The sequence below is a fragment of the Haliotis rubra genome, unplaced genomic scaffold (genome assembly GCF_003918875.1).
Source record: "Haliotis rubra isolate DU_JTF1 unplaced genomic scaffold, ASM391887v1 Scf60, whole genome shotgun sequence".
NCBI lineage: Eukaryota > Metazoa > Mollusca > Gastropoda > Lepetellida > Haliotidae > Haliotis > Haliotis rubra.
The window spans coordinates 1,787,295-1,799,320 of record NW_025767302.1 but is presented as its reverse complement, the minus strand read 5'-3'; the positions used below and the strand labels follow the sequence as shown (position 1 = coordinate 1,799,320).

Genomic DNA, 12,026 nt, shown 5'->3' with positions numbered 1-12,026 from the left:
TCAATGGAAGTATTTATTCTTGAATAATAGAAATACTTTCAGCAAGTCACACACATATATGTAATTCATCTAGTTAGCATACACTGTTAACAAACTTATACTTGTCCCAAAACTGCTCAATCCCAGTTTCATATGAGTGATAACTGTTGCCTTAAGCACATCATGGCTATGAATGTCATGTGACTGCATGCGCAGGATGACCTGCTCAAGCATCTACATGGATCATTGTGGTTGAAGCTTATTCCTTCCTTAAAGCGATATTGTTATCCTGTTTCTATTGTTTCAGACCTAATAGGACCCATACCCAACCTCAGAATCAGTTTGATTTTGAAGCTGATACCTATCCATGTTAACCTTGTACCCCAAATTGTGGACTTAATTGAAAATGTATCATTACAGGCTTATTATGCAAATGGATATGCTCACTGTATAAAAATTTCAAATAATCTGTAAAATTCTCTTCTCACCAAGTGTTTTAATATTTTGTTGCCACTACCTGGGGTTAGAAATTTCATTTACAATAGCCAATAGTATTATGTACCACTATACATAGTACAATTCCGATTGCTTTTAGAGTACCACTTCTTCAAAAGTTCAATGCATTAAGAAATCCTTGTTATGGAAAATAGAAAGAATATGTTCACTACATAGCTTTCCTGTAACGTTCTCTGACTTTATCATCTATGTTTCCAAAATATTGATATCTTATGATCAACCTCTTTGCAAGATCCAGATCCTTGTCCTTGAATGCTGATGATATATCCTTGATAATGTTCTGAATAAGGGATGTAACTTCTTCCTCAATTTCTCGGACTTCCTCGTCTGATCCAGCCTCATCTAGTCTTTCATTCATATCCATTATGTCCATGAGGAACTCTGGGTCGACATCTCCTGTGCTCTCCTCTATAGCGTAACCATAGTGTTCCAGCATGTACAGGCCTCGAGACAGTGGCTTCAGTAATGTGTAGTAGCCTTTATTCACAAGCGCTGATTGCTGATCAGCATGATGTCTTTCCTCCTGCAATGAAATGAGCAATACGATAAGGAAAGACTTTTGTGTCAATGGGGGTTGTGGGGCAACCTAGTGGTTAAAGCATTTGCCCGTCACACAAAACACCCTCGTTCGATTCACCACATGGGTATTTCTGGTGTCCCTGCCATGATATTGCTGGAATATTGGTAAAATTGGTGTTAAGCAATAGTCATTCACTCCCTTTGTCTTCTATGAGTGGCATTTTAGATGTTGGGAAGTAAATTTTGAACAAACTTTAACAACATTCCTGCCTGACAACGGTACAAGAATCTGTTTTTCTGTACCGAAACGTTGCATTCACCAAATAGAAGTTGTTATACACAAAGTTTGTTCAGTATTGCACTCACTTTGTGTCAGCATATAGATCACTGACATAAACAACTAGGTCAAATTTGAAAAGTGTAAGTGCATGTGTTCTAGACAAACACTGTGCATACAATATAATAAACTACAGGACACAAACTCTCAGGGGTTTTTTCATGTTGTTTTGCTTCCATCCCATCAACTGGCATCTTTCAAAACAATCCCATGATGATAAATATCAGTCATGAAGAAGCATTACCAGTTGGCACAAATCTCTGCTACTGCATGTTATCATTTTTTAATCTGAACAGTAGACCTCTGTCAAGGAAAGGTTCTTCCAATAAACAGAACATACATAAGGCATCTATGAAAAGACTGTCCAGGCTGACTCAGTCAAAAGACCAAAAGGAACAATCTCAATATACTCCAGTGTTCACGAATAACGTCTGACCCTCTGACAAATCCGGCAGATTCGCCAACGGTCAGACAGAAGTCTACAACCCACCGGCCCCAGTGTCTGACTGTATATTTCACAATGACTCTGACTGAAGTTGTTTTATGTGACATGTGACACTTGTTTGCTGTTTATAAATCTCATGTTTGTTAATAATTTCAATGTCAATTATAAGAAATATTAAATCTGAAATGTGTGTTTAATTTTATTCCATGGGTCCTGTGCATTTTCAATGGGTGAGACAGACATCTGAAACTTACAGGACCCAATGTCCTGTGACTTTGAAACACCATTCGTGAACACTGTACTCATGGAAACGAATAATGGAACACATGAAAGTACGTGTTCCCCTTATTCTTTTCCAGAATTTCACCCACAAAGTTTGTGAAGAAACCTGGAAAAGAATAAAGGAACACTCGTACTCTCAGGTGTTCCCTTATTCGTTTCCATGAGTCAGAGGTACAGATAAGCTGCGTATCTGCGTAAATTACGCAAATATTTATGTGAAAACTTAATTCCTATTAAGTCTATTGCATACAAGTATGCTTGAACTTTTGTAAATACTCAATAAATGTGATCTTACATGCGTACATACAAAAATGTCAAATCTTAGCTTGCGTACCAGGGGATAGATAAAATAACTGAGGTATACTGAGAGGTTCTATTTCAGGAAATGGACTTGACAACTTGCAGTTTCTCATAATACAGATAAAATATAAATCACAAACACTAACATTTAAACTTTATTACATTTTTAATATTAATGGAAAGTGGCAAAATACCCAAATGTCTTTGAATGAGGTGAGTACAATTTATTTGGTTACTCAAAGGAAAATTAGGATACCCAACTGAGATGAACACAAGCGAGTACATAACTCTATGACCCAAAAAGTTATCTGTAGCTCTGATGAGTATATTAACAATCTAAATATACACAAACAAATATGTACCGAATATCAGGGCTGTAATGATTCACTGGTATATTCGGTACACCTACAGAATACCGGATACAGGGATTGGGAAAGAGAACTTTGACAATGGGCCATTTTCAGGATGATTAGCCATTTTCTGAATTTAGAATGGGCCACTGCCCTTGCATCAATCGTAAACTTCAAAATTTTAATGGGCCATTTTTTTTTCTAATGTGCAAAATGGCCCATGGCCCCTGCCTTTCCCAATCCCTGCCGGATACCTACCAGCCATATCGTTTAGCGTCACGTCACCCTAACCCTGACCCTAAACCTAACCAAAAGTAAACTTGTGTGCTTTCAAAGATAATGGAAGGTATTCTATAGTCTTACTGTATATTCAGTTAATCGAACCGTATCCCTTCACAAATTCAATTTGTTATTTGTGATCACTTGAATCGAAAATTTGTTGATTTCATAAAGATAAGTGTTTTCACTTGAATTTGAGTGTTATTTATCAAAATGAGATATGCTAAATGGAATATATCTATGCCAGTCAGGATGATAGTCAACACTCTTTTATATTTAAACTGAATGGTCACTGGTCATTGTCATGATAAATTAACACTGTCAACATGGTAAAACATGTCAAATAATGTATTTTGTTATTGTTTCATTGAATATTACATCAACTGCTGACTTGTTATTGTATTTGCCAGTATTCGTATGCATTATCCAGTATTTGTGACGTGTGTCTTAGTGGATTCGTTGCTGCGCTATCTAATATATATGTCTGTGAGACATTGACATTGGACAGGATAACTGTTGAAATCAAATGCATTTGATGAGAGCCTTAAATGACCGCCATTTGCTGGGGCCCTAAGCATGTTAAGGATTTCTATGGTATTTGTAAGGACCTCTGTAAGTCTGTAAATTTTCAACACTAGATTTATGACAACATCTCACATCACATTCAAGATTATCTATATTGTCGTTGGATCATATGTTTTCTGTTGGCAGTGTTCACTTGGGCTGTAACAAGGGTGTTGCTTCACACAGACATATATTCTTGAATTATGGCTTGTGCTTAGTTAAAGTTATCTTCAATAAGTTAGAGACATGTTTCATAATCGATACAACAACAGATGTTCTTAAGTGTCTGAAAACCCATAACAGGAGGATATTTACAAATTACAATAGTTTTACAGCTTTCTTGATCATTACCAAGTACTAAAATGTGTTTTCGGAGATTTAATTTCTATTGGGAGGAGGGTGAGTGAGTGAGTGAGTATGGTTTTACGACGCTTTTAGCAATATTCCAGCAATATCATGGTGGGGGACACCAGAAATGAGCTTCACACATTGTACCCATGTGGGGAATTGAACCCGGGCCTTCGCAATGACAAGCAAATGCTTTGACCACTAGGCTACCCCACCGACCTGGGAGGAGGGTGAAGACCGCCTTAAATGAATAGCTGTTATGAATGAATCACGTGTTTCCCACTTGGAGTGACATCATGAAATCTTCATTATCATGTAACTACACTTCCCCTTACTGGGTATTTTTTTTTATCGCCTTTGGAGTGAAAAGCATACCCTCATGAACGTGGTAAGCGGAAGTTGTACGTGCATGGAATTAGGTGAAATAAGCATGCCAGTTTGTTGACATGTGATCGTCCAGCTACAATAAATATGACATTCAGCGTAACAGAATATATATACATATCCATTTTCTGTCACCTACATTTCGAGGCACGAGGTGATACAATATGATTGTGATTTCTGTGAATAATGCGGACCAAAGTTATAATTGTCTGTAACTGCCAGTTGTCTTGTAACAGGTTGTGGTCTGAGCTGGCCACGACTAGGAACCCATCGCAAAGGTCGGATTATGTACGAAACATATAATTTTGATACTGATTTTAAGGGTCAAATTAGGGGATCGGCTTATCTATGAGACCAGCTTAACTACGGTAATATATGGTATATCTGGGTACTGTAAGAATTCCTGTATGTGTTAGCTGGGTACCATGTTGTTAGTATCACTGAAGGGGTCGTTTTTGGCACAGGTACTACAGATGTGTACCCCAGGTGCGTTTCTGTATACAGAAATGTACCCTAAACAAAGTTAAAATACAGAAGGGTATCCTGTAATCTAAACGGCGGACGACTCCATATTCCTTAATCTAAAACCAAAACCATGTGTAGTTAGTTGTTCCTGTTTGCCTGATCGCAAGTGGTATTGTGCATCGCGAAATACTCATTACTTATATATACAACAGAAGGATAGTCCTGATCAAGAAAACGGCACAATGCGGAATGGACTCGTCCTGGGGCACATTTCTGTAGTACCTGTGGTTACAACAGCTTCAGTATGTTAGGATCCTAACATGGACATTTTTCACAATTCTGTGGTGTAACAAACATTGATAAATGAACCCATATCTTGCATGTCTGATGGCAATTTAACTTGTATGCCTGAATCATGTCACCTCTGATTTTAGAGTGAACTTGTCTGGGTGTAGTTTCATCTGGAGGTCTTTGTGCATCCTTGAGAGAGACTGTTCATCAATGTCAAAGGTTATGTCAATGCCAAAGAGAGAGAAATAGTTCATATCACTGATGGAAGCTTGAACAACACCACATTCACAGAAATACAATTCCGATGAGGCAGATGTGTCTCTATTACATTTCCAGCATTTTCTGCCTGATGAGTAGAACCTGACAGTTGATGTCGAAAATATTCGTCTGCTTCTGTGAGTTTCGAATATACAATTCGTTGCATTTGTACAAAACCGTCTGACAAAACGCACGGTACCATTTGACGAGTTTTCATAAAGCAGTATACTGCTGTGTTTATTGCGTTGTGGTATTCTTCCTTTGTTTCTCAACGTTTTATATATAAAATTGGCAGAATAGGTCTGAAAATTGCGCATCATGGCAATGGAGGCTGCCATGTTGAATCTCGCGTGATAAGTCACATGTCATGCATATTGCTCAACCAGCACCCTCTCCAAATCTCGCGAGAGGTTAGATTACCAGTTCGTTTGTGGAAAGAAAACGTTACAAACACTCTTCTTATACTGACATGTAAGGCAGGTTGATAACTCTGACTGATATGTGACATGTGGAAAACAACATATTAGATTACTTAAGTTCGCGGAAAACTAAGTTTCTATGTTTCACAAGACAACTACATGGTGCATGTGATTTACTGGCTTGTATCCCACAATGGTTACATGTGAACTGATTTACTTCACACGACCACTACAGTTTTTGTCTTTTCGGGTGTTTGTATTTTGTTAAATCACAATGCATTTGGGGGGCCCTTATCATACAACGTGGTTCGACCCTATATATTGTAATTAAGTTTTGGGCTTTTAGTTATTTTTGTGAGTTCTTTATTAATTGTTAGGTTTTGTTAATAGTTTTGTGGATCTCGATATCATTAGGGATGGGGGAACGGGAGGAACAAAATTTGGGATAACAGTATTAACACTTTCAAACTTCAAATTCTAAGCCTAGTATCCTCGTATTATGGACACTAAAGGAACATTAGTTGTTTTCTTTCAAATTACAGGACTTACAAGAACGATTATATAACATCTCACTAAAAGATATCTTTATCCTAAACAATGAGCCATTATTCAAGACTTTGAATTGCAATGTTTGCGTGACGTGACATGCCACATTATAGTCGGGGTAAGCACTGACAATCTGAAAATATATGATGTCCGAAAACCTATGATCCAACTCTACTTTTTTGTGTAGTGTCCCATCTGAAAATCAAAAACACCTGCTCAGTGTTGAATCAAATTGGTTTGATAACAGTACAAGAAAGTGTAATCCTAAATATAACAGGGTATTTTTGTGTTTTGGTGAGTAAGTGGTGTATATCCCAGTGTCAGGAACTTAACCGAAGACAGTTTCTACTCTGGATACTGATAAAATATGAGGAGTGCTGTCAGCATCCTGGCTAGTCTGTCATACAGACCCAGAAGCAAATATATCCAAGAAAGCCCACGCAAGTCTAGAAAATGTGGCAAGTCTAGATTTCCTAAGAAAGTCTCCGGGCTACTTTTTATTGTATTAATGATTTTAATTTAAAAACTTTTATTTTCTGTAAAATATGTTCATTTCAGAGATGAGCTGTTAGTCTTCATCCTGGCATTCTATAAACCTTTAACTTGAGACAAACCAGGCCCCGATTTCTAGAAACAAACTTAGGTTTTACTCAAATTTCAAACTGAGTTTGACAATTTGAAACAGCTGAATGTTTAACTCAACTGCATTTTTAAAATAAAAAAGCCCAAAACAATTTAAGTAATCTATCCACTAAACTCAAATTGTCTACTATGTTTGAGTTTGATATCGATTTCAGTTCATTCTGGGAAATGCATTTTCCTGCCTTTTCACAAATTTGAGTAAAAACTCGAATTTAAGTCAAAACTTGGACTTAAGTTTGTTTCGAGAAATCAGGGCCTGACACATGCTATGATGATAGTGCCATCCTTGCTCGTATCAGCAGAGTTGAATTACTTAGTTGTGTGTAATTGTCCTATGACCATGGGTTCAAATCCTAAAATCTCCACAATTATGATCATTGGTATGTCAGCACCATACCCATGCATGTTGTTTAAGGGAATGTGGTAAATGTCAGAAACTTGCTCAACAGGTAATACTGTTCAAAGTAGCCTTGACTGAAGAACACTCACTCAGCCATCCTATAGTTGCGCCTCTCTTTCAGCTGATTGACAATGAGTCGTAAGCAGACACCCAGTGAGTTCCTGAAGCAAATTATTGGTCGCCCTGTCATGGTGAAGCTGAACTCGGGGGTAGATTATCGAGGTGAGGAGAAATAGGAGTGATCTTATTGTGATTGGTTTTATTTAAATTTTCAATGATGAAAACTTGAAAATGAAACTTCATTTGATGGCGGGGTCTGCGCACAGTATGACATGGTACTGCAAAAACTACCTCAGGTTTGTCACGACTGTACTGATGCTTGTGAGTTCACCAAAGTTGTCATTGTATACAGCCCCTCTCCTTTGCTTTCCTCTGACATTAAGCTTTCAAAAGTGCAATATTTTGTACTTGGGTTTACCTCCCCTCAAAACGAAGCAGCCGGGATACCAACCCAGTCAGAGCGGGTGGGTGTGCACTCAAGTGTAACGGCTGGTTCATTAGCAGATGCCGCCTTCACGGCTCATTGTGTGTGTATATATATAGAGAGTTGGGTTTTGTAAATACATGCTCATTTTTTGTGTATAACATTTTGCAATCAACAGACATCATAACATGTCATGTGTTCAAGTATCACACCTGCCTGTCTGTGTAATTACATAATGTGACAGAGACCAAACTCGGGCCATAAATCAATGCGCTTTGTTTATGGTGTATAGCCTGATTGGTGTTAAGTTCAAATTGCATGTGGTCAGTGATCGCAGTTGTGTATTGAATATTGTCATTAGCAGACAGGCAGGCAGACACACAGGTGTCAATAAAACAAGACATTGAGTTTTGTCTGTGACAGCTTACATATCTATATCACAGTTAGAAATTGTGTCAACTCTAAATAATGACATTGCTTTTAAGTATCGAACTGAGAAAGTGACTCGTAAGAAGAACGTGTGGTGAAATAGACAAATGAAATTATATAAACAGTTTATTTACTGTCATAACATACAAAAAGCTCGCTACTGTGAGATATCAACAAAACATTATGAAAATAGCTCACACCAAAGCCTTCACCGAGTATTCACCAGACAGCCCGCCTCCAAGTTGCGCTAAACCTATTTCACTGGCGACGTGCTATGAGCGCAGCCCAGCTGTTGAAACTCCGTGATTCCCCAGAAAAGTCTGGGGAAAATTAGTGAAACGCTTTGAACTCCGATTTCGCGACGCGTTTTCTTTTTCATCGCTATTTTTCAACTTTATAAGTTGAATTTGCATTTTGACGCTTTGTTTCCGGTAAGTCCATACCGAAAAGGTATCAGAATCTGCAAAGTTGTGTTTTTACGCTGCATGTGACCTTTTAAGCTTTCAGAAAATAATTTTACTGAAATGCTTTGCAAAGAAGCATAAAACCCACATCAATCTCTTTACTGTGATAAGAAACAAATATGAAATAAGCTGTGTCTAGAGTACCATAATTTTACAATTGAGATTCCAAGTTATATCGCATTCCTGTTATTTGTATAAGAGTCACCTTAGCAAAGACCTGCACCTCCGGTTTATGAAATTTTGCTGACGTTTGCTACAATGAGGTCATTTTTCCACCTCTTTGGATATCTTGATAAGTCCCAACTGTGATATAAGTATTATTGTGTCAGATATTATCACATCCATGTTTGTGGTGTTGCAGGAGTGTTGGCTTGTTTGGATGGATACATGAACATCGCCTTGGAACAGACAGAGGAGTATGTCAATGGGCAGTTGAAAAATAAATATGGTGATGCTTTTATCAGAGGAAATAATGGTAATAATTTTAAGAATCCATTGAATGAATGGTAGCTCTTTGAGCAAGAATGAAGTGTTTTGTTGTCAAGTTTGATTGGATTTTCTTTTAAAAATGTTAGCGTTTAACTAGTATCAGAGAAAACTGAAATTCTATCCCACTTTCCCTGAATGAACATTATGTATATTTTCTATATCAAAAGGTGCAAATATAATTGAGCATGTCACATGTGTAATGAGCCTAATATTTTCAGCGATACCATGGTTCTTTTCCCCCTTTTCCTTAAAACACATTCCCCTTGTTGGCTTGATCAAATAGTGATACTGATAGTGAGTTTAGTAGTTTCAGTGATACCATGAATCTGTGAAGATCCAGGTTAGAATTTGCCTTCAGTAACCCATGCTTGTCGTAGGATGTGACTAAAGGAATGGGTTGGTCAGACTCGCTGACTTGGTTGACACATGTCAATGTACCCTAATTGCATAGATTGACTTTCTTGCTGTTGATCACTGGATTGTCTGGTCCAGGCTTGATTATTTACAGACCGCCATAGCTTGAATATTGCTGAGTGCAGTTAACAAACAAACAGTGATACCATGGGGTTTAACTAAAGCTCTTCATGCAGTATGCCAAAAGTTGGATGTCTCTTTTGCCATGATATTCCTGCAATACTGCAGGTGGCCTTGATCCATATTTTCTCACATATAAATTACTGAATAATGACTATCTAACAGGTGAATTTCCTTCTCATGCTGAACATTGGGATGTATTGGTAGCTTAAGGCTTGGACCCACTTCCTTCCCTCGTGGTTATGCTATCGATAGGGTGAATGTCAATGCACAAGGACAACATTATTTGTCCAATTAGAAAGACCCTTTGAGCAGTTTTTTCTCAAATGACAACTGGTCTGCTAAACATGCTAAATCAAACCAGACAATATCACCGGAGGGCAGACACATTTGTTTCTTGTTTGTACTCACCTATTTGGAAATGGAATTACAATTTGTAGGAAACCAGTATATAGACTTAACATTACATAGATAATACTTGAGGTATTCGTTAAAAGTGTGAATTTAATTGAATGGAATTTTTCTCTCTTTTTTTTCAGTGTTATACATCAGCACACAGAAGAGACGGATATAGCTAGTGGTATATCAATGTGGTATAACTAGTGGTATCACAATGCACTTCATCCAATCATCACCCATGCAATCAAAAACTCATGGAATCTCCTTGTGACAGATCATGTGATGTACACCTCAGCTGGTGGTGTCCAGCTAATGGTGTATAATGAGTTGACCATAGAACATGATGTATGTGTATCGGTTCCCCTCATCGACCATGTACCAACACCTCTCATCTATACTGATCAAGCGGGAAGATGAACTTCTTTGTTTCTAAATACACACATTGTTGTCTGTCATACTGACATTTTGAAATGTTTTGTTGTACATTTTGATGTCCTTGTCCATAAAATATCAGCAGAAATAAAACAATATTAAAGACTAATCTTCTTTCAGTTAACATGCTACAAGTAAACAGATGTGATGAAAATAGCTTCAGGAATCTGTGGACATAATACTGTGGACACTATGAAGCCTACTACTACTACATAAGCAAACAGCCTTTCCATCACAAAATGTAAGATTTAGTTATTTGTGTATGTGATGCCCATGGGATAATGTTTCCGAACTATCTCACTCATTTTGAAATGTATTTTTTACCTGCTAGTATGGATTAAGTTAGAATTTGTATGGAGTGCTCAGGTTCTGTGACTAATACTGATATTGAGTCATTGTAACGACCAATATATTTTCTGGAGGCATGAACAAGTGGTTTTGTTTGTTTGTTTTAAGCTGCACTCAGCAATATTCCAGCTATATGACTTGAATCTTTAAATAATTGAGTATGGACTAGATAATCCAGTTTTAGACAAGACAATCGATCTAAGCAATTGGGATATGATGAAGTGTCATTATTCGCCTCTTAGGGCAACCATGGGTTGCTAAAGACCAATTCTAACTTGGATCTTCACAGTTCATGAATAAATGGGAAATCGTAATCTGGCAGTAGGATACACAGTGATACATCATGATATGTCATTGGATATCCTGACACAAGATGGTGTGTTTGTTTATTAACTTGCACTGGGAAATATTCCGGCTACATGACAATGGTCTGTATGTAAGGGATTCTGTACCAGAAAATCCAGTGATGGAAACTGTGAGCAAAGATCCATACCATGGGCGAATGACATGGGGCTATCGATTACCTCTGAACGCCGGAGGGATCTTAGCGATACTTGGACACAATAGATCCAGTGGTTGTAATTCGTGATTGTGTTTCATCGTATCATGATTTGTTTCTCATAGTGTCAATAACCGGTCTGCCAGCCCATCTGAGACTTTTACAGAGGATGTAGCAGTAAGTCTGCTGAATATCTGTCTGAGAATGGGGGTGGCCTGGTGGTTAAAGCGTCTGCTCGTCACACTGAAGACCCGGTTCGAATCCCCACATGGGCACAATGTCTGAAGCCCATTTCTGGTGATCCCCACCGTGATATATTGCTGGAATATTGCTAAAAGCTGCGTAAAACTATAATCACTCACTCACTCTGAGAATAAGTCTGAGTATCACAAAAGAATGTATCATCCCTGACGATTACAGGAAGCTGGAGCTGGATTCCAACTCTTGAAAAGAAACTTTAGGGCTACCAGTTCTTTTGAAATATATCTAGTTTTGCATTATGCCTAAAATGTATATGTCTAGTCTCCATACTAAATCAACCCCTCACCTCTCCCACTTATCAAAGTCTGTGCCTTTTATGTGTCAACTTGTGCAAGGCAAAAAGGTTTGGAGACATTTCATAAC

At 37.9% G+C, this 12,026-nt stretch overlaps 2 protein-coding genes across 4 annotated transcripts; one reads left to right on the top strand and one right to left on the bottom strand.

The window, feature by feature from the left end:
• On the bottom strand, positions 1–5,689 carry LOC124255434 (iron-sulfur cluster co-chaperone protein HscB-like). The gene is made up of 2 exons (XM_046689348.1): positions 5,191–5,689; positions 1–1,018 (listed from the first exon to the last, which is right to left on the bottom strand). Exons 1-2 carry the CDS (start codon positions 5,653–5,655, stop codon positions 644–646), a joined length of 840 nt encoding a protein of 279 aa, XP_046545304.1. The 5' UTR covers positions 5,656–5,689; the 3' UTR covers positions 1–643.
• LOC124255435 (U6 snRNA-associated Sm-like protein LSm6) lies at positions 5,677–10,664 on the top strand. Of its 3 annotated transcripts, none has more exons than XM_046689349.1 (4): positions 5,677–5,788; positions 7,446–7,546; positions 9,063–9,176; positions 10,264–10,664. In XM_046689349.1, exons 2-4 carry the CDS (start codon positions 7,456–7,458, stop codon positions 10,296–10,298), a joined length of 240 nt encoding a protein of 79 aa, XP_046545305.1. In that variant the 5' UTR covers positions 5,677–5,788; positions 7,446–7,455; the 3' UTR covers positions 10,299–10,664. The 3 variants fall into 3 exon arrangements, with proteins under 3 accessions (XP_046545305.1, XP_046545308.1, XP_046545306.1); XM_046689352.1 differs by having other exon boundaries at positions 5,729–5,793; XM_046689350.1 differs by lacking the exon at positions 5,677–5,788 and adding an exon at positions 5,844–5,988.
• The last annotated feature ends 1,362 nt before the right edge of the window (positions 10,665–12,026 follow it).

Coding starts and splice junctions, on each gene's coding strand:
- LOC124255434 (XM_046689348.1), bottom strand. CDS start 5,655: ATGGCAGCCTCCATTGCCATGATGCGCAATTTTCAGACCTATTCTGCC. Junction 1,019..5,190: donor AGTTCACTCTAAAATCAGAG/GTGACATGATTC, acceptor ATTTCATTGCAG/GAGGAAAGACATCATGCTGA.
- LOC124255435 (XM_046689349.1), top strand. CDS start 7,456: ATGAGTCGTAAGCAGACACCCAGTGAGTTCCTGAAGCAAATTATTGGT. Junction 7,547..9,062: donor CTCGGGGGTAGATTATCGAG/GTGAGGAGAAAT, acceptor GTGGTGTTGCAG/GAGTGTTGGCTTGTTTGGAT. Junction 9,177..10,263: donor TTTTATCAGAGGAAATAATG/GTAATAATTTTA, acceptor CTTTTTTTTCAG/TGTTATACATCAGCACACAG.